Source organism: Pangasianodon hypophthalmus, chromosome 6 (genome assembly GCF_027358585.1).
Source record: "Pangasianodon hypophthalmus isolate fPanHyp1 chromosome 6, fPanHyp1.pri, whole genome shotgun sequence".
Lineage (NCBI taxonomy): Eukaryota > Metazoa > Chordata > Actinopteri > Siluriformes > Pangasiidae > Pangasianodon > Pangasianodon hypophthalmus.
This window is the reverse complement of record NC_069715.1, coordinates 26,844,323-26,867,894: the sequence shown is the minus strand read 5'-3', so window position 1 is coordinate 26,867,894 and position 23,572 is coordinate 26,844,323. Positions and strand designations below refer to the sequence as shown.

The 23,572-nt window shown below is 38.4% G+C and overlaps 1 protein-coding gene across 1 annotated transcript in view; it reads right to left on the bottom strand.

The window, feature by feature from the left end:
• hcn4 (hyperpolarization activated cyclic nucleotide-gated potassium channel 4) overlaps positions 1-23,572 on the bottom strand; it is a 94,395-nt gene that overhangs the window by 26,596 nt on the left and 44,227 nt on the right. The window contains exons 4-5 of the mRNA XM_026913470.3: positions 18,835-18,996; positions 16,430-16,648 (exon numbers count right to left, since the gene is read on the bottom strand). Of these exons, the coding sequence (XP_026769271.1) occupies positions 16,430-16,648; positions 18,835-18,996 (381 nt within the window). The remainder of the gene's footprint in view (positions 1-16,429; positions 16,649-18,834; positions 18,997-23,572) is intronic.

Sequence of the window (23,572 nt, the reverse complement as noted above, 5' to 3'; positions counted from 1 at the left end):
AAATTCTGCCCTCAACTTAAATACATTGATCTAAAAATAATTTTTTCAGTGTCGAAGTGGCACAACTGCAGAGGTGCTAGCATCTACAGTTTTCAAATTTTTGAAACCTTGCTATGGTGATGCATCTACTTCTTTAAATCTAAACCAGCAATCAGAACAGCAATCACTAGAAAAGCCTATAAGGGCCTATAAGTGAATGAGCCAACTGACAACAAAATGAGTGAGTATTTTGTATTTCCGTGTCAGAAAAACGGGTCATTTAATAAACAATGCAGGGTAAAAATCTGCTTTGCATGGCCATTTCATTTTTTATTTCTCTGAGAGTTTTTATTTTTGATGGAATGGTTTGATTGGAGTTTAAATTTACGTCCACTTGTCCCCTTAGATGGAAGCGTCACTGCAAATCAAGACAAAGTTCTTCTGACTGATCATGTTTATCCTATGATGAAACATATCTATCCTGATGGGAGTGGTTTCTTCCAGGATGACTCCGCCCTCATCCACATGGCACAAGAGCTCACTGAATGGATTAATGAGAATGAAAATGATGTAAATGCTTATGCTATGATCATTGTACCAGATCTCAACTGATCATCAGGGAGAGATATTGGAGTGACGTGTTACACAACGCTCTCCACCACCGCCATCATCATCATCATCATCATCATCAAAACACCAACTGAGGAATATCTTTTGGAAGAATGGTGTACTTCACTCCAATATAGTTCCAGAGAATCAATGCCAAGGAGCACTGAAGCTGGTCTCTGTATATATACATCAGTCTGTCTGCCCATCTATTTGTCTATTTTTTGTCTGTCTAATTATCTATTTGTGTATTCATCTGCCTTTCTATTTGTCTGCATAAGTGTGTCTGTCTATCAGTCTGTCTGTCTGTCTCTTCCCCACTCCTGCAGAAGCGAAGAGCGTCTTCCTGATTCCTGCGGGAGAAAATCCATTCATTATGAGCCTCAGAGTGGTAATCACTTTTCTGTCACTTTTCTGTCTGTCAGTCAACTCAATTCAGTACGAACCTCCCAGGAGGGAGCCGATGTGAAACACACACACACACACACACACACAGAGTTAAATACACAATTACAATACAACACACAGACCCTTTAGCCCACAATCTAACCTTCTCTCCGCCTTTGCTCTGCAAACACTAAATGCAAATTTACTTACTAAATAAATCATGAATAATTTATGTCCTGAAAGAGATGTCAGTCACTTTATTATAATTTTTAAAGAATTATTTTGCTTTTTAACCTCAAATTCTCTCTCTCTCTCTCTTGCTCACATTTCATTAGTTGTGCAGGAAGGAGGGATTGTACAAATACACTCGTCTAATCACAGCAATGCCTATATAAACTTTTTCAGGGAAGTTCTTTAGAGAGGAACACACACACACGCACACACACAAAATCACATGTAATCAGCATTTTCCTATTAGAAGCAAAGAAGCAAAGAACACAAAATCACACACACACACACACACACACACACGAATACATATTACTTCTCTCTCATTCTCTCTCTCACTCTCTCTATTCTTTGTGTTTTTTAGTCAGAGGTTTATAAACGCCGCATTCACATGTAAATTTATCCACCATGGTGGTTAAAATTAATCCACCCGAATTAATCCATCACGGTTGTTGCCAAAAGAATATTTTTAGGCAGACAGAAATGCACCAGCAACCAGAGGCATTACTGCTGCTTCTTATAAAATCCCTGCAGAGGAGGAACTTTAAAATGAACCCTATACTTGTTTCACCCTAACCTACTTTCCAGTGCTTTTCACTTCCTTTATTATTAGGCTTCTGACTGAATTAGAAATGCAAGCGGCATTAATTAGTCCTGAGTTATGGATGTAGGTGTGGTAATATAATATAATAACAGGCCCAGGCCTGGAGAAACCAATTATTTTTCTCACATTGTTTATAATGTTTAGGCGTTTCATAAGCATCTATAAAATACACTACATGGCTAAAAGTATGTGGACACCTGACCATCACACCTCTATGAACCTGCTGGACATCCTATTCCAAGACCTTGGGCATTGATATGGAGTTGCCATTTGAAGTGATCTCAGGCTTGTGTGCAAATGCTCGGCCATGGAAACAGGCTTGTGTTGATGCTTTCTGGCAAACTCCAGATGTGCTCTGATGTGTTTTTCTTCAGTAATGCCTTCTTTTTAGTCACCCTCCCATACAGGCCAGTTGTATGCAGAGCTCTTGATATCATTGGCTGGTGCACCTTCACTCCAGTCTCAGCCACTGAACTCTGTAGATCCTTTAAAATGATTGTTGGCCTCTCTGCGGCTTCCCTCATAAGTCCACTTCTTGCGCTGACTCTGAGTTTTGATGGACGGCTTTGTCTAGGCAGTGCCTGAGTAGTATGATGCAGCTTCCATTTCCTCACAATTGATTCAACAGTGTTCACTGGGATATCCAAACACTTGGATATTACTGTAGCCTTTTCTTCTTGTACATGTCTATAACGTTATCTCTAATTTCCTTAGAACGCGCTTTGTTCTTCATTTCACAGCTTTCCTTCAGATTCACAGTCTGACCAATGGCACTTGAATTAAGGAGGTACTTTATCCAGAAAAGATTAACTTTTTAATGATTCACAGGCAGAGGCCAATTGGAAGCCAACTGTGTCCTCATTAAGGCAATATCTTTCATCGATGTAAACTTGGGGCTTCCAAAGCACAGGGGTTGAATACTTATGCAAACAGCATTTTTCAGTTAATAATTTTGTCATATCCTCTTATTACATGTAGTACTGTTTCCCTTCTCCATGTGACTGTGTACTTAATTATTTTTAATTCCACTATCCAGAAGGTTCCTCTGAAGGTTTCTTTATGTCATCTCATGGAGTTTTCCTCAACACTCTCGCCTCTGGCTTGCTCATTAGGAATCTAAATCTACAGCCAGATTTTTTGTAAAGCTGCATTAAGACAATGTGTGTTTTGTCAAAAGCGATATATAAATACAATTTCATTATTGCCTTAAAATTTCTCAGATCAGACTGATCAGCTAGGTGTTTAATGAAATATACTCTAACTGTGTCATTCAAACATGTTAAATATCTCACACTAGTCACTGGAACACCAAAACATCTGGCAGTACCCTCTGGACAACATTTGACTCAGAACAAATTGATTTTTTAGCAAGATAATGACACACTCCAAAAGAAAAAAATCAATTCACTCATTCAAGAAAGAAGCTGCTGGTTCACTCAAAACAATAGAGTGGACACCCCAGAGCCCAGACCTCGACATCCGAGAATGTGTTTGGGATTACTTGGATCATGAGCGTTATGACCCATGACTCAAGGGGAACAACAAATAAGGGGGACACACTTGTTTGTGTTGCCAGAATTTTATGTTTTATATCTAGGCCATAGTTAGCTCTGTTATCCAACATAAGAATAAATAAGGAACAAAACTACTATACAAATAATATGATAAAGCAGCTGCATATATTGAAAAAAAGGATTAATCCTAAAATATACAAATAATCAAAAGAAAATGATCAAGAAAGAACAAAAGCAAAAAAAAAGAAAAGAAAATTTGAATGGATAAAAAAGATCTCCATCATGAAGCATTTACGTTTAAAAATACGTAGCTACACACCAAATTTAAAAAATTGTTTTCTGAAACCCAAAAAGGGGTGGGGTGTTTTTTATTTTCTGATAGTAGTATGAGGTTTACTTACATACTCAGCAATTTTTATATCATTAGTAATACAGACTGCTGGCCTTGCTGCTCTTGATATGGAGAATTATTTCTTTTGCTACATGTATGTCCACCATCAGCTGTAGTCTCTGTTGGTGTCCCCATCCATCAAAGAAAAAGGTCCACCACAAGTCCACCACTAACCCGATATTAACCAGCAGTCACACGAATTAGCAGGAATTGTGTGAGGTGTTGGTTTGATATAACACATACAGCAGTGATGTTGGGTTTTTAAACACCTCAGGGACACTGCTGGGTTGAGAAACCTCCGGTCTGCTGAGCAAAGATTTCCAGCCAACAGCAGCGCTGTGGTCAGAAACTGACACTGATGAAGTCGTTAAGATAATTAGCACAGTCAGTAATTTTATACTGACACCTATATGCTAGTTGTACCTGACTTTGTGAACCAGTGTAAGTTTAATAAAAAAAAAAAAGGAATGCCAGTTAACAAGTATGTGTGTCATATAAAAGGTGTCAGTGTGTGTGCCGTTTGTGTGTGTGTGCGTGCGTGTGTGTGTGTGTCTTAAGCAGCATGTTGTGACATGCCAGCCCCAAATGGTATTAGCAGAAAGTGGTGCTGATTTGCCTCCCTACACTTCCTCTCCACATCTCTAATTAACACTTGGCAGTTGAGGTCTTCTGTTCCGCTAAGGCAATTCCCTTAACAAAACTCAGAAAAAAGCTGCCGGCATATTCTCTGGTCTACTGTCTCTGTACTTATGTATATATAAAGTTCTAAGGAAAAAGTTGTTGAACCTTTAGGAATTTCTGCAAGAGTGGCACCTAAAACTATTTTTTCATCTCTTTTTTTATTTGTACATTTTTGAGGCTTACTAATGGTTAACTAATGGTGAAGTCTTCTCTTGCTTGTTGACTTTGACACAGATACATCTACCTCGTGGAGAGTGTTCTTGATCTCGCCAAATGATGTGAAGGGGTTTTTCTTTACCAAGAAAAGAATTCATCTATCTACCACAGTTGTTTTCTGTGGTCTTCCAGGCATTTTATTGTTCCTGCGCTCACCACTGTATTCTTTCTTCTTAAGGCTCTGGGTTACTGATCAGAAGGTCAGGGGTTCAAGCCCCAGCACCGCCAAGCTGCCACTGTTGGGCCCTTGAGCAAGCCCTTAATCCTCTCTGCTCCAGGGCTGCCATATCATGGCTGACCCTGTACTCTGGCCCCAACTTCCTAACAGGCTGGGGTATGCGAAGAAAAGAATTTCACTGTGCTGTATTGTATATGTGACAAATATTCTTTCTTCTTCAGTGACAGCTCTTTGGACTTCATATTTGGAGTTAACAGGAACAGATTCCAATATAAAAAGTGCTGTAGTTCCTGTAATGCTGTAATTACATTAAAGCTGAGCTAAGTTCAACTCCTATATACTGTGATAGACAGCTAAAATAACGGAAATTTTGTCAATGTCCAAATATTTACAGACTTGACTGTATATAGCACAAAATGTCATGAATTCACTATGTGAATATATCATCACCGTACCCGGGATAAAATATACGTACCAATTCAGCTGCTGTAATGTTTAATGCCACATTTATTTACAGAGAGTTTTGGGATTTTTGACACAGTATGCTCATGCATCTCCTTTAGAACTAATTTTCAACTGTTGCATTTTTATGGTGCTGATTTAATGGCCCAACAGCTATTTTATGGCTCTTATTCAATGCAAATTTGGTTCATTATTAGGAGACAACCAATGACAAGACAAGAGATGGAGACAGGACTAGAACAAATTCAAAGACACATGGCAAAACATAAACAAAAGCACATGCAGGACCAAGAACAAGCGTAAACAGGTTCTTGACCCTTGACCAGAATGCATAATCATGTCTTCAGCTTTCAGACTTCTGAATCAGACACTCAATTTGGATGTGATAAAAGCTAGCAGAGCCAAAAGACCTTTATAAATATGGGGGGGGGGGGAATTATCTATAATACAGTAAGGCAGAGTGAACATACAAATTGTATGCTGTTGTTGAGTCAGATGAATTCTGTCCATTTTTCTGAATATTTCCTACTGGATATGGAGGCAGACAGACAGGCAGGAGGACATGCTGAGAGTGAGATGGGCCGTTTTTGCCCTCAATCTTGTGAGTGTTATTTTCGTTGTGCGAAATGTGTCTCAACATGTACAGAGAGTGAAAAGAAACGTGATGGATGAAGAGAAAGAAAGAGAGGCATAAGCAAGGGAGACAGGAAATGTAAAGGATAGGAAGGAGAGGTAAGAAAAGGAGTCCACCAGGGAAATCGGTCAGTCTTTCTCCTCACTCACACTTTAATACAGACCGCTGGCTGTGACACAGTGAACGTACGCTTCTGAAACGTGAAATCAGCAACAGCGATGGAGAGTAGAGAAGGTTAACAGGGGTGGACGAATTCTAAAAGCATTCGCTAGCCCATCACACAAGAAAAAGCTACGTTGTGATTCCCAGTCCCATGTTTTGGTTGCCCAGAAACCTAACTGACGAGGCTAAAAAGTGGTAACTAACATAATGTAATAACATACTATAGCAGGCATGTTAGCTATTTAAGTACATTAACTTTAACAGGCAGCTCAACCACACGGTGACACACATTTATCATTGTAATTCCAATATATAGTGTTAAAAAATGAATCTCCAACTTCTTCCTTTATCTCATGGGACTACACTGAGTGTTTCTGACATAATACATCCACAAGGGGATGCTTTCACTTTTTGAAAAACAACTCTGAATTCGGGATGAAAAACGGACCTGGATGTCACCAGCGCTACTCCTCATTGAAGTTACTGAGCTACAATTACAAAATACAAAAGTTAGTAAAAAGACTTTTTACTCTTTACATTATGGAGGTATAACATAACAGTCATGCCCCTGTATTTATATATGAATTGTGTTAAAACATGTTACCATATGGTCGCTTAGTCACTAAACTTAAGTGACTTGGCAGGAATTCACTGTTAGCTGTCAGTCAGCTGTGAGCTAGATTTATGAACTTAAGTTGTTTTGTTTTCTGTTCGTACAATAATTATGAAAAAGATATCATCAAAAAATATCAATAAAAGAGAAACTCACACTCATTAACCACAGTCCTCAGGGTTTATTACCCATACTTCTCATACAAAAAGAAAAAGTGACAAACTAGCAAGCTCACAAACTAAGGGTTAAACGTTAAACTGGAAATAAACTTAAGGTTTTAGAATTTTGAAAATTTAAAAAAAAAAAAAAAGGAAATGTGCAACATCCTGACTATTCAATAGTCAAGATGTTGCACAGCTTCTAGGTCACTATTTAAATGTAAACAAATTTGTCCTTTGTACAAAAGGTCAGATTTTCCATGAGTCTTATCCCTTCCACTGAAGCGTGTGTTCAGACGACACTCCGATGGATTTGATCTAACATGGGTCATCGGGTTTTACGCAAACTTGTGGAGTCCACGCCAGCTCGAGTACACACTGTCATTAAAGCAAAAAACCAAACACTGAAATTCATGTGAATATTTCTAAGATTCTACTTTTCACTCAGGTTATTTCTGATAATATCATTTGCAATGAAAATGATGTGTGTGTGTGTGTGTGTGTGTGTACATTGTATATGCAGTCTTATACAAGACCTAAAAATCTTCTAATGTTACCTTTAACAGGCAACTCAATTGGCAGGTAGACATCTATAACCCCTAGTCTAAGGGTGAATTTGAAAAGAATAAATGAAATTCTGTTGAATGTGATCAAATTACTAAGAATTAACATAAAAAATATAATTTTACACAAGTATTAGGGTTACAGAGTAAGGGAACTGAATGAATATATGAGCATGAGCACACCATGTGAAGTGATATATGGTTAAACATACACACCGAATGAAAATGTTTGTTTTGTGAAAGCCAATAAGAAGTAGAGTTTTTAAGCCTACTTGTACACCAGGCAACTAGGAATGAAAATAAACGAATGAATGAATGAATGAATGAATAAATAAAACCCAGACATGAAAGCTGCTTGTCTCAGGGGCCCGGGCTACTGATATGTCCACCCCTGGGGTAAGAGGGGACACAGGCATAGACATGATGATTAGAGCATGAAATGCAACGTCAATATTAAACCCTGTTTGAGGCTGCAGTGAGAGTGACGCCGTAAGGACACGAGAGACAGATTGAGATGCTGTAGGAGAAAGGCATGGCTGGAGGGAGCAGAGAGAAAACTGGATGAGAACCGTCTGCTCTTGCTGGTGTGTAAAGAGAATGTGGAATGCTGAGGAAGGGAACGATTGATGGACAGGCATGGAGGAGTGTAAGCTACCTCTCATGCACCTGAGCTGTCCTGAGGCAATCTAAAAATTTCTCTCAGATGCTGTTTAGTCAGTGAGAATAAAGAAAAGTGCTGCAGGCAAATTGACAACACAGACCACTGATGCTGATCATTCTGTGATAACACAATTCCCCTAGTGTCCTGTAATCCTACAATGTTATTCTGATGAATAAAAAAAAAATCACCCATGGAGATTTAACATGGAGAAAATTATTAATCCTTATCATGTTCTATTCAAACCCACATGCTATAATTGATATATTTTTAATTAACAATTATTTGGAGAAAATTGTAAATAATTATCATCAGTCTGGTAAAACGCTGGTCTTAGTACTGAAATGGAAACATATTATCACTCACCATTACAGTTTAAACCATGAAAAATAAAAGCCAAGGTTTTCAAACAGAGAACAAAACACTTTAACAACATGTCATACTTTTTGTTCATTTATAGTTACATTTAATTGTGTGTCGTTCCCTCAAACTCACTGTTCAGCTCTCACTTTCAGGTAATAAGACAAAAAAAATACAGCTTGTCATGTTACCAAGAAATCAGAAATTTCTTTCCCATGGTGGAGAACGTAAAGTAAAGCTTTGATTCAAAGCACTGACACTGAAGACTCCTTCCAACAATGCTAACATTTTAGCTTAACATTTGCTAATGTTACGCCTATCGAGTAGAATTGGTGCATGTTATTTGTAATACGGTGAAATTTTCCGAATATAGCTAAAGAAAGATCAAGGGTTGAATATTTTTTCAAAGCAGAGTAACTCTCTGTCTCCTTTTCATTAGAAAGCTAATTTAAGGTACCCACACACACACACACACACACACACACACACACACACACACACAGAGCCACACTGTAATCGAATGCTCTATTCAGACTAGATTATACTCGTGCCTTTCTGATGATAATTTCTTCCACTGTCTTTCTTGCACTTCCTGGTGTTTCCTTTTTTGTTCCCTTATAATTAGATGCACATATTTCCGAAGGAAGTTTCCATGCAGATTTGCTGCCTTCTATTTGGAGATGGAGGATTTGAGTGTGAGTGTGCAAATGGAAACTGCAAGTGGAAATCTCTCCGGATGTTTATACTGGCAGCAACACATGCGCACACACACACACACACACACACATACACACACGTCTGTCAGTCAATGGCTATTAATAATCAATATGTTACCTATGTGTTTGTGTAGGAGTGAGTGAGTGTGCAATATATGCAAGGAATAAAACACAACAGGGCGTACTGTTAAGGGAAAATAATCACATGACACAGACAGATGCAAAGCAGAGTTACTGTTACCACCGCAATGTTGATTATTTATTAAAAAAACTGCACATCCTGAAGCATTATATTCCTCTAATACTACACCAATTTGCCAACGATTCCATTGTTTTATTTATTCAAGAACGACGCGTCATGCTTTTTATCTGTTTCATAGTTACACAAAACAAATTAGGTCTAGCTATAAACAATCGTTCCCTCACCAGTCGTTCTCTTTCTTGAGTTAATAAGGCAAACAAATGCAGATTGTCATGCATGAAAAACCACAAAGCCCTGTCCTGAAGACATTCTTGTGTGGGAAAATATATAGTTACTGCTGCAAAGCACTGACACTGGAGACTCCTTAAATCCATCAATGCTAAATAAACATCTCCTCACAGAAGAACATTTACACAGTTTTTAAAATATGTTTGTGTCACGCCTGCTATACAAGTCTCTGTGTAACCTACTATAGAAAAAATAACATATTAGAATGAGCACATTAATATAAACCTGTGACTTGAACCATAGCTGGAACTACTGTCCTAGCCGTGCTATAGAATATTAATCAATAGCTTCTGACCAATCAGATTTGAGAATTCAACAGTGCTGTGGTTTACACATTCACACCCTCCACCGCACCATTCCTTGAACAGCATGGTCGGGTGCTTTGTATTTGGTTTGGCCCTAAACACTATGGAAGAAAGATTTCCACCCGGATCTCAACGAGGATCTCTTTAACCACTTGTGTCAATGGAGCGTGTCCGTTTATGTGAGCGCATCTAAAGACCCATGAGGCCTTGCTGAAACTGTAGCCATCTGGCACTTTACAGCTTATAAACCCCTAAAGCCTGGTGTTAACATCACCACCTTTCATCACAATTTGTTTTCATTTCATTTTCCTCTCCACATATCAAGACTTCGGGAAGCAGCTGATGTGATTAGTATAATGGCCAAGCTGATATTTGATATTTAACCAGAGTGGTAATAGGATGAAAGATGACTTTCTGGATCTTGGCTATACAAGATCTTCAACAAATCACAAACCGTATACATGATGATATATAAGAGTGTTGACTGTAAACTGTATATTAATAAATCATAAATCCCCTACACATGCATACACTTAGAAACAAAGTGTCTAAACCACCAATGGTTAATGGCTATGGATTTCTAAAGGGGTTCTTCTTGGTACCTTTTCTGAATGAGAAACCCTCTGTACTAGAGAACTAGAGCATAGTGTGAAGCAGAGTGCCAAAACAACCTTAACCCTGATAAAAACACTGTAACACACACCCTTGAGAGGCTTATTGCTTTAAGATCAAACTCTATCAAAAAATATGATAAAATATTTATTATTAATAATATTCACAAAAAACAATTCTTTCATTATGCAAAAAAGTCTGTTAACAGTAAGCTTTGGTTGCTAAGCAAGATAAAGGTTTAAGTTATTCTATGGACATACCAATAGCTAATATAACAGTTTTATTGGCTTACAACCTGACACATTAATACAGAATTCAATTACTGTTTGGGATCTCAGCCAATCAGATTATATTACCAAAACTATCTGTTTCATAAAGAAACTGTTAGGGCTCCCCCTAAAGAACTCTTCTGGATGCTAGATGGAGCAAGAATGTACTCATGCACGGTGACTTAAATGGGCTTTTTGTCTGCCTGTTTTATTTGTGCATAAGGGAACCCAAATGGAAACTCCAGAATAGAAAATCCAGCTATTCAAGAAAGAGGTTTTACGCTTGGATGATAGAACATTGAAATGTATGCATGTATATTTATATAAGGAAAAGATGAAAGAAATGGAGTGGAAACACAATTTTCTGAATTGAGCACAGCATATAGAGTACGTCTTCCTGTTTCTCCTTGGCTATGTCCAAATTCGTCTTCTCTGCTAACGCAACCATTTTTAGAGTAAAGAAATATGAATTCACTGATATGTTTTCTTCTTCGGAGCTTGCCTCTCTTGTTCTCTTCTATCTATTTTCGTCTAAACATCCTGAACTGCTTTTCACATCCCACTCCTCAGTATGAAGACTCCATCAGTGAAAACAAAATGGTAGGGGGAAGGGCCTTTTGGCCAATCAGATTTTATTTTGCAATGTTTTCAAGTGAAGCACGAGTCTGAGCTTCATCTATAAAAGCCTTCCTGCAGCTTGTCAACTGAATGGTAATGTAACTTCAGACTACCATACAGGCAATCAGACTTGTTTTTAGAGGTGTAGGTCCAATGTTAGCCCTCTAGCTTGAATACGATTTACAAAATCACACATTTTATGGAGTGTCCAGAAACAGCTTTTAGAGAACATAATCCGTACTACTGAACACTACTGAAAAATACTGAAAAATCCAGCTGGGTCCAAAACACAGGCCGAGCTAGTCAAGCTAGTAGACCCTCATTAAGAGCTGCTAAGTTATTTTCCAGTTTCCTTATTACTGCTTGGCTAAATTTTGATCAATAAATTGATCAAAAAGATTTTCTATTTAACTTACTGTTGTGAGATTTTCTTAAAAACAACTTGTACAATGTAGCATTAGTATCAGTATTTCAGAAACTGCTTTGTTCAAAACAAAATAGTCCACCTTTTGCCTTTGCCTTTTGTTTTTGCTATGTGAGAACACTGTTGCTTGAAACTAGCTAGCTAATGATAAGATTAATGATTTAGCTAGCTAGCATGTAGCTGTTACGTTTACAGACTTTGTAAAGGCAAAGTGACTGTAGAAACCAAAAAATGAGACCAAGTTAAATATTTCAGTAGGGTTGCCATTTAAGTGGTTCAAATTGTGAGAATACTGTTGCTTGGAACCAGCTAACCTTATCATTAGCTAATGATTTAGCTAGCTAGCACATAGCTCTTAAATCTACAGACAGTGTAAAGGAATAATGACTGTAGAAACAAAACATTTCCCTCAGACATGTCGATAAATATTAAGAAAAAAATCTGTACAAGTACACTTAGCACTGACCACTGACTGAATTTCCAACATATCAGCTTTCTGTCACAGCTCAAGAACAGTGAGCTTTCCGAAAACACTCACTTCTGTAGAAATCTGGGTTGTTCACTTTCAATCTTCTCATTTACATAGTGAACACATGATAGCACTGAAAAGTAGCAATAGATAGAAAAAATTAAGCCACCTTTAGCACATACACGTCAGTGAGCTAGCTAAGGATTTCTTAACCACGACACCACAAAACTTTACCAATTACAACCACAACTGGTCTGTCTGGCTACAAATAAAATTCATATTAGCATACAGTATAATGATACGTATTTTTTGTCGTCCAGAAAATTTGCTTTACATCTGTGGTAAAACTGCCTGCTAAAACACACATAAACTAGCATGCCTGCTAAAACACTCATAAACCCAAACACACCTCAGAGTATCAGACTGACACTCCACCCTCTTGTTCTTTATCCACACAGAGACAGAGAGACGAGTGAAGTAGCATTAATCAACATAACCCACGCTCAAAGAGAAATGAATTAAAAGGCCTCAACCTGAAATATTAATCGCTGTTTACCACGCTAATATCCCCTCTGCAGGCAGCCTGGCCCGAGGGGGCTGCCTCCAAATGAGACATGTAGCGAGCACTGTTGCCATGGGAGCAGGTTGCTATGGAATGGCGGCCATCAAGGTAACAGATAGTGTGCGGTCAATCAGTTAACTGGCTGAGGAGACGGCAAAAGTGCACCATTTGAACCTGTCCGTTCTGCTCAGGTTAAAAATGATAATTGCTTGAGAGATTTTTTTAAAAGTAATTAAACACTATTAATATTTTTCAAACTTTCATCTTGGTGTTTGTCTGAGAATAATAAGATATTAAGTAAAAAAAATTCCATCAGTGAGCAAAAAACGTCTGATTTGGTCAATATGATTCAATATTTCTGTTCTCATTTATTTTTCTTGCCTCCTTTCCCCGCTTCCTTAAAGGGATGAGCTATATAGCCAGGAAGGGAAGAAAGAAAAGAAAACAAGTAAGCGGGAAAATAAGAAGCACCCCTAGTCATTGCTATACAACTTAGTGAAGTCTTGCCAATCCCAAGCATTTGTGCTAGCTCTGTGTTGTGTTGACTCTGATGTCTGTTGCCTGTCTTTATTGTGTTTTGACCCAATTACCACCCAATTACTACCATTATGGCTCGGAGATGTGTACACGGATCCTCTATCATCTTCCGAGTCCTTTTTGTTACAAAATAAAAGCTAAGTAGCAAGCAACAGCTAATCTAGCAAGTGTAACCTACTGTGACTAACTCTATAATTGGGCAGAATCTTGCACGTAGCACTGAACAGTCCTAATTGTCCAATTATGGTTTAGGGTTTAGTTCAGACTGAGTAGCATGGCAGACTAGTAGTATTGAACACAGCAATGTCAGTTGTCCAGGCCAACTACTGTATTGTTCACCAGTTTTATTCAGTCACTCAATCCATGGGATCACCTCAGTAATGATCAGAAATCGATGAAGTTTTAATTTTTTATATCTATATCCTTGCTTTGAAGAAAACTGCATAAAAACATAGCAAATATGCAGCTCCAGTTTCCTTTTCTTGTTCATTTTGAGTTCTCAAGGACTCATGAAAATTTTCAGTTTCCTGCACACTCAAGGATTCTCTCTATCTCACTGAATATCTCACCTCGTCTCTCCCCTTCTCTAATTTCTTCAGCTTTCTCTCTCATAAACACGTTCAGTGTCTGACATGAACACATGTCTAGTGTCTGTATTCGGTATAAATAAGAATGTCTGCATAGAAACACTCAGGCTGTGGAGGCATATTGTCATTAACTGATCTGCTAGTCCAAGCACAACAAAAAATTTAATGCTTTGCACAACATTTTTGCTTTGCACAACATTGTGTTCTGGAAGTGGTTGCCTTATTAGCCTCATACTTCGAGGGTCCTCATACGCAGAGGTTGGAAAAGTGCAACTACTCATCTTAACAAATCCTAAGTTGAAGCATTCCTCACTCAAGTTAAAGTGGAAAAGTACGAACTCATAAATTTGCTAAAAGTATGAAAGTAAAAGTTGAGGAAAGATTCACAAAAGAATAAGACGTCTGACTCAAATTACACACTGATGTTCAAAAATGTAGTGAGTAGGAAGATACTTTTCACTTGAAATGTAGAAAGCAAAAGTCTAAAGTATTAGGTTAAAGAAAAACAGAGTACACATACTTTATTTAGCATGTTTGGAAGGAGTCTCCAGTGTCAGCACTTTGTAACAGTAGGAGGTAAAGCTTTGAATGTTTTCTGCCACAGGAAAGTCTTCGGAAAATGTTGAGAATGTTGGGCTTTATGGTTTATCTCTAACAAGCAGATGTTCAACATTAAATGTAACTATAAATAGATAAAATGTATGATGCATCATAATCGTTAGCAAATTGCTGTGGTATAAGAAGATTAAAACACTTCATGGACATGCTGTTACAGAAAAATATTGACCTTGGTGGCGGTAACTCTGCTTCGCATCGTGACACATCACACCATCTTGTTGTTGATTAGTTTCCTATAACAGCACACCCCCTAAGTGTGTTATTACTTTAAAAAACACACACTCTATTAGTATTTATATTGCCATCTCTATTTTATTTTGGTTTCTCATTGTTTTTGGTGTTAAACTATTTTAAATGACCTTAGCATAACAATTTGTTGCTGTGCGTGTATGTCAAACTCAATTACTGTTCCCCTGTTCTCCCTGGTATGTCTTTCCAGGATCTTCTGAAACTTGTCTATATCTATTTACACCACGTTCTCACTCTCCCTATCTATCAAACGTGCCCTGTTCCTCCGTCTTGCTGCCTCTGTCTCTCTCTCTGCAGTTTTTTCACTCTTTCCCATCAATCTTCTGGCAGCATCTCACATATGACCCTCCCTCCCTTTCCCAGGGAGCACCTACCCTCCCTCCATCTCCCTTTCTCCATTTCCATCTTTCCATCTTACTCCACAGATGGCGAGCCATGTGGCAGGCTGGCAGCTTTGCTCATTATTATACCTGCCATACCCAGGGAGAGGAGGGCGTGAGGGAGAGAGTGGAGACTTGCCACACGCTGGCATCATGCGGTTTTGTCCACCACTTCAGGTGAGCACTTGGTTCACAGTACCCTGCGTGGCTTGCTATCATTTCTAATCTAGGAACTCTGGATGTGTTAAAGGATTAGAATTTTCCATATGCCTCTAATGTAGTCAACCAGCAAGAAATGGTTGGTGTCCAAACTACGCTTCATTAGTTTTGCACTACAGATACAAAGCTAATATAGCTAACGGGTAAGGGAATTGTAGCAACCAGACATACTGCATTTACCAGTAGCCTAGCAGTAGCAACACTTTAACCCTTTTAAACCCTTTAGCTTTATCATACACAATCACTTCTACATTTTCTTCTTCACAATCAAAGACTAACTTAGTCAAAAAACAAGACTTCTGGCCAAAAACAAACACAAATCTGACTGTTAATCGAAACAGTAAAGAAGGTACACTGTTAGCTACAAAACAGTTAAATATGTTTCACAAAATTCTCACAGAGATCTAATCCATCAAACTGAATTATAAGGATGGTATAATTTTCCATACTTAATTAGAAATAGAGGCCAATATCAAGAACTGTCTTCATTATCTTCATTTAAAAATAAAAAATAATTTGTAAGAACTGCTGTAGAACTACGCAATGCTTTGTATAGAGTAGAGGATTAAACATAGGGCATAAATATGAAACACTGAAATGAGGAACAAGTGGAACCAAAGGTGTAAGTATTAACAAGAAGAGGAAACTATGAGCAAATGTGGAAAGCAAAGAGGGTCAAAATGGGTGTACATATGTGGGCAACAACACGGGTTAAAAATAGTGCAGACATGATATTTAACATACTGTATTAACTCAAACTCTGATACTGATCAATTCTTTACACCTTACACACTGTGATTTCTATTAGTCTTACAAAAAACAGTATGAGTGAAGAATGGTATAATCTTTGAATGATGCAATAAGTCAAAATTATGTTCTGGTAATGGACTATTACTCTCTGACTCTATTTGCATCACTGTTAGCATGACCTTCCACTAGTTTCTATAGAATTCCCATTTAGCAAACCAGCTCTTACTTACCTTTTCTTGGTACTGCCTGCGTGAGGAGTCCAGAGACTGGATGAGTGCCGTGGCATGGCCCACAAACATAGCATAGCATGTTGCTCCAACGATCATGCTGAGGATGGTGAGCCAAACGTCCGTCATTCCCACTGGAGGGTACATGCCGTAACCGATGCACAGCATGTGACTCATGGCCTTGAAGAGGGCATATGAGTACTGCTGGCCCCACGTATCGTTCTGCAGGGGGGAAGAGGGACACACACCCTGAGGCCATCACACACACTATGCTAAAGGTCAACTAGCACTACAGTCTCGAAGGTCTGGGCCACTTGAGGCGGCCATAGCAGGTGTTTCTGGACTGTGGCATTCAGAACCCGAAATGCGCCACACATGCTAAGCATGCAGAATGTGAATGAAATGGGCTTGGACACATAAAGGCTCTGGAAAATGTGAGGAAGGCAGTTCAGCTGTTTAGAGAGATGTGAAATTTCATTGCGTCCCTAAATTGTGAATACATGTCTCTTTTCCTTTGGATCTGTGTGGAAATACATGTAATCAATATCAGTGCTTTCCTCAGGAGACATGTTCAAATTGCTTTCAAACTAATTTCTGCAGAGGTGAATTCCTAAACAGATTGGGAAAGAAATGATGGGAAAGAAATGATGAAACAGTGTAATAATGGTCCACTAAGCAGTGCATTAATTATTGGGGTTGCATCTGATAACATTGTGGTGTAACAGAAGAACAACAAAACCATCAGTAACTTGAGCACCCAAGTGGCACAACAGAAAAGCGCTATCGTCGGGAGAGCCCCACGATGCCACAGCCATCGGCAGCTGGAAGCCAAGGAAGCAAATTGGCCCTGTTCTCTCCCCAATAACAGAAATAATAGCCAATGGGCTACTTGCACAAACACTTCCGCATTATAACCAAATGGTAGTTCTACTTCCGGCTCATCCTCTATTATGGCAATGCCGTTACTTTACACCCAGTGTCTGCAGGAGCACCCAAAAATGAATGTCAGTGATGTTTATTTTATATGTAAGAACACTTGCAAAGCTCATTTTAATAAGCTTGAGAAAGGTGCTAGACTGTATGCTTCGTCATACATAAACAATTATGAAGGTAAGAAAATATCTATTAATGGATTAGCCCAATAACGTTAGCCCAACACTATGACTTTATTAAGACTAAAAAAAAAATGTTAGACTTTGCTGTCTCATTGTAGCACAGAATGTAAGCAGTGCTACCAGAGACGCAAGATCCGTGCTTTTTCAAAATAGTAATATGTCATAGTATTGAGTGCAAGTAGCCCATTGTATGTAGAAGAGGGCAGATAGTGCTTTCCTCCAAGTGTGTTATGCCGCCTTGTGAAGCAGCATGAGTAACAGTTCAAAAGGTTGGCTGAACTCAAGTGTCTCCGTGTAAGCACGTGTTGGCTTTCACCCTCCCTGGTTGAAGGCTGGCTGGTGGGTGACCAAATTGGGGAGAAAATGGGGGGAAAAAAACAGTAATTTCTTTTTAACATAACACTATCTTCAGTCTCTGTGTGATCACCTCCTCCCTGGCATGCTTCATCATCCCAAATTCTCCCAAATTCTCTACATTGCACTTGTTCTTATTCTCTACATTGCACTTGTTCTACCCTCAGAGTTTTGGTGGCCTACTTTCAATCTGATCAGCCTTTATAACTCAGTTCTGAATTGTCTGTGCTATTTTAGGTATTCTGTAAGGTAATGACCAAATCACCATTAGTCCTCCAAAGCCCACAAGTTCCCGGAAGCCTCATCGGTGAATTCTGGCTATAAATCAAATGTCACATGAGTCTTTTCTTATCTGGCCCCTGGCTGGATACTCCAGTCCTTCTCATGCAGGTGATCCAGGGTCACACCTCAGGTGTTCAGCGGCTTGTTTATATAACCGGAAAGGGAACTCAATTACCAGGTGGAAGAGAGTTTGTAATGAGACCAGGCTCTCTCGTCACTCTCCTGAGCACCAGGGCCTCTCGAAAACGGAACACCTCTTGACTAACAATAACACAAAATTAAAGCACAGCGAGGGTGCTCACTGGAAAATTGTCAATACTTGACTGATATTGAAGTAGGGCTTTACAAAAAATTAGCATCTGTGCCACTTCTCCTTGACTATTTTTTTAATAACACACCTTGTAAAATGTCACCTTCAAGAAAGTATGCTAACTTTTTCTGCATACTGAGATGAATCTGTGAATACTGTAGACCAAATGCAAAAAAAGGAATAGACCAAATGTCACAAAACACAGAGCAGATGAATCTCAGCTTGTGCACATGCACAGGTTGAGTCCTGTAATTAACAGAAATCACATGAGATGAGGATGAGACAGCGTGAGCCCCCCACCAAAAAAAAATCTGATTGAGATCAAGGAACTGTCTGAAAATACTCACCACCATCTTGTTTTTGGCGACCCAACAGTCTGGAGGGAAGTCCTGCAGCATGGGTACGAGGAACTGCAGGCAGCCATCCCAGTGGCACAGCAGGAGCATCATGCCAATCAGATTCACGATACGCACCATCGCACTGGCCAGGTCATAGGTCATATGGAATATCTGGGAAACAAATTTGATTCATTACTACAGTCATGACAATTCGGTCATCAAGACAAATGTCAATGGTTAGTGTTCTGTCTTTGATTTCTCCACTGACGGTTCCTGACGTAGATTGAAGCTGTTTATAGACAAACTTATGGAGCAATTAATAGTAAATTAGTGTCATTAAATCTGAAGAGCTCAGTAAGTTTGTCTTCCCGTTGGCTTTTTTGTCTTATTCTTGGTGCTTGCTTCATAATTTATTATCTAAAAAGGGCTAGAATATTAAAACTAGTCTATTTTCACTATCAAGGCTACATATCCAGAAGGAAATTATAGAGAAACGTTGAAAAACTTTTAGTCAGCCTGTTTCTCAGATCTCTGGAATGCCATAAACTAACATAACTGGCAAATACACTCAAAGGTTTGGACAATAGGAGTCTAACGATACACTCGATTCAATACACAATTCAATACAATTCATGATGCTGTCTTGACAATTCAATTCGATTCTCTGAATATCTTAATGAAAATTTTAACAAAATTTTAATGAAGAAAAATTATGACTGAAAAGACTGATTTCTGAATCATAAACAATTCAAAATCATGTGTATTTTCATCTGTATAAAACTAAATAAATCAAAAAATTCCTATAAACCAAGGTTCGATATTGTGAACAAAATATACTATATAAAATATACTATAGGTTCACCATATCTTAAATATATCTTAAAAATCAATAAATAAATTTATAAATTCTCCCCAAAATTTAATTGAATAAACAAAGTCTCTGACCTGGGGAAAATGATCGATTGAAACATAATGAGCTCCGTAGCAGCGCCTGTGGCGTCATTTTAACCGGGAATAGAGCTCCAAAGTTGGATAAAATGCCCGGCTTCCGCAAGCTCTTTTTTCAGGCACTGTAGATTGCAGTGGCCTGGGGCTGGTGTCACACAGATCTGGCAGTCCCGTCCCTGCCCTCAATGTCCCTCTAATCAATCAGATTGTCAAATTAGTTTTTAACCCCAAATACCTCTGTAACACATTTTTAAATTAGGATTACAGGTTGATTTCTCAAAAGAATTTCATTTCATTGTTTGGTACTTAACTTCGATCATTTTTTAACCTATTTTTCCTATAACTGTACCGATTACCGATTCCTACACACTAGCTAATTCTCATCATCACATGGCAACTGCCAACTGGGGAGGGCGAAGTTTAGCACATGCTTCCTCTGAGACACATAAGGCCAGCCATGCTAATGATTTCTGTGGCATCATTGCGATTTTAAACTCACAAACTCCTGATGATATGGCGAACGCTTTTCTGTTTCAGCACTCAGAAACCTGTCTTCAATCAATTTAAACTGTATTTGATGATTCATTCATTCATTCATTCATTCATTCAGTTTAACTGCTTTATCCTGATCAATGTTACAGTGGATCTGGAAACTATTTAAATATTTATTGTGTACTGTGCTGTCATAATCATTGGTGTCACTTGCAAGCATTGGATATTCATCCTTAATTCTGAAATTATACTTCACTGAGTGATATACACTGAGCTCCCTGTGTATATCTCTTTAGACTCTCAAGCTTTTAAACCTTGCTCAAGGTCATATTCCTGGCCATGCTGTGAGGGCTGTTTCCTGTAATGGGTTAGTTTATGTTTCCGTTAATCTGCTTCGAATTCCAGGCCACTGTGCTCTCAGTCACAAAAACGTTGATGTCTGTAACAACGAGCTCTAACTTATATAATCACTGTCCTTTTTTTTTTTTTTTTTTTGCGTTTTGCAGATGCCACTAATGGCTCTCTGTTCTGGGAGTGTGTGTACATGCATGTGTGTACGTGTGTGTAAAATCTCATTTTAGGGACATGAGTCAAGAATAAGGCTTAAGCTTACACTGAGCAGGGAGTCGATCACTAATGAACCTCTTAAATAATGACAGCAGAATGGAACAAAAAATATGCAGGGTCATTCCACTTTCCAAAAGAAAGACAGCCAGAGAGAGAGAGAAAGAGAAAGAGAGACACAGAGAGAGAGAGAGAGAGAGAGAGAGAGAGAGAGAGGGATGTTGATAAGGCAAGGTCTGCTAATCCTAATGTTAACTGCACCCATGGGATGCTCCTGGACGCCCATGCAGGCTGATGAGTGTTAATGGACGCCACAATTTAAAACTACTTAATCCTATTTAGGCCATGGCGTGTGCTGCTAACTGCATCTCTCCATATTAAAAGCCACTCAACCACTCAATGCTCTCTCGGAAGACCCTTATAAATCAATTACAGTGACTCATATAAGTCGTAGAAACCCTCCTAGAATCTCCTTCTCTTGTCCAATACAAGCACCTGCCACCTGTCAGTGTGATTAAACTCCATATGCTTTTTATCCCTTTTATTTCTCTTGTACAGCAGGATTCAACAAGATACAGGCTATATTAGTAGCACTCGCTTCTCAGGAATTCAAAGCATTTTGCAATATGTGCTACCTAATGAATCTACTGTTCATGTAGCTGAGTGCAAAACTTTGCATACCCTTAGGATAAAGACAAAAAATATATGTAAACTAACAAAACTTTTGAGTGTGTTAGGTTTCACAGGTTTATCAGAAGTTATAAAAAATATTTATATTAAGATATTATTAACATATAACAGTGCTACTAAATTCTTAAATCTGATTGGTCATTTTGCAAATTTTCTGTAAAGGGAGACATTTATGGAAGGAGTCTCCCGTGTCAGCGCTTTGTAACAGTCAACAAGTTGTCAGACTGGAAAGTCTTCACAATGGAGCACTTTGCACATGAAAAGCTGCTTTTTTTGTCTTATTAACTTCAAGGGAGAGAAAAAAAGAGAGGCTGGTGATGGACCGACTGTTTGTAGTCTCTATAATGTACGTGATAACAACGTACATTAGAGAGACTACAACATGTTCCATAACATTAAGTGTAACTAAAAACTAAAAGTATGATGTGCCATTCTTTAATTAATAAAAACAATTAAATCCTTGGCCAGTTGCTGTGGTGTAAGGGGAATAAAACACTTTGAGACGTGCTGTTATAGAAAAAAATATTCAACTTTGGGTTGGTAACAATAACTCTGCCTTGGGTTGGTAACAGTAACTGGGCTGCATCACAGCCTCATGATGAGGGCATCATTGGTTATTTTCTGGTTTTATTCCTTACATTGCAAACAGATATGTAAAATAGTCTCTGATAGTCCTGGGATTTGAACCTACAACCTTCCAATCACTAGCTCAGTACTTTAAGAGACCACTGTTAGTTGTAGTTGTAGGCAGAATGTGACTAGCTAGATAGCATTAGCTAGATGGAAGAAGCATGGCTGGCACTGTCATTATTTGATATCTAGCTATGTGACTAACATAGTCCTATATAAATTCTTGAAAACAATCCATTAGGAATTATAGTTAGGTAAAAATTTCACCAGTTTTCCAATTTAGAAACATGCCACTTTTTAAGCCAGTGTGAGCATATGCTAATATTATGCTAATATTTGCAAGTTGTTACTTTCAGACTGTACAAACTGTAAATAGGAATTACTTCCAGACACACAGTGTTAAACTAAAGAAAGCAGGAAAGCAGTATTAGCTAATCAGCTAAAATGTAATTGGCTAGCTAATGATGGAGAAAGTTCTGTGCATAACTAGCCAGCAATGATTATGTAATTGGTGGAAAAACAGTGAAAATCTCATGCATTTAAACAACTGGGAAACAATCAGACAATTACCCAAAATTATAAAATTATTTTTCTGTGGTGGAAGGGTAGCTTATACTATGATATACCCTGTGATATTGGAGTCCGTGTTTATATCCCCATCAGATACTAATCCCAATCTCATAAGGACGAGTGTCAAGTGCGTACAGGATAGAAAGTTCCCTCTCTTCCCGCATGAGAGGAGACATCAAGCTCTCTCTGTGTTTATTCAGAGCGTTTAACCCCGGGCACATTTACATTTTCCGAGTGGAGTCATTCACCTGATTGCACCTTTTTCACTCAATCTACCTAAACTGCCCCCCTCCGGCATGAGATGCCCATTTGCTTTGCAAAATGCCAATTGCTCTTTTCAAGCTCTGTTGCGAACACATAATGGCATCCAGTGTCTGCTCCTCTGACTGGAAGTAAACGCCATTCTGTAGCATTAACTAGCTGTAAAAGTGTTCATTGAAAGCATTAATTAGGAAGTGCTGCTTGGAGAATGATACTGGGATATAAAGAAAGAGAGAGAGAGAGAGATGATGATGATGATGATGATGATGATGCCTGTAGCTTTCAGAAGGCACAGCAAGGTACCTACTGTAAACTACATGTACTAAAGATAACAAAATATGATATAATTACTGAAAATAAAATTTAATTATTATTTGATGTAAAGCTGTAATATTTTGTAATATTTAGGACCGAATTCACTTCACCCAAATTCAATTTTGAAAGTTCAGCTTCAAAATGGAAACAAGGACAAAGATCAAGAGGAGTTCAGGCTCTCTGGGAAATCAAGAACTCTACAATGTAGTAAATTTCACTTTTACAGAATGACCCCATTTTAATCTGGACAATTCCTGCACCTTGTATATAGATTGTA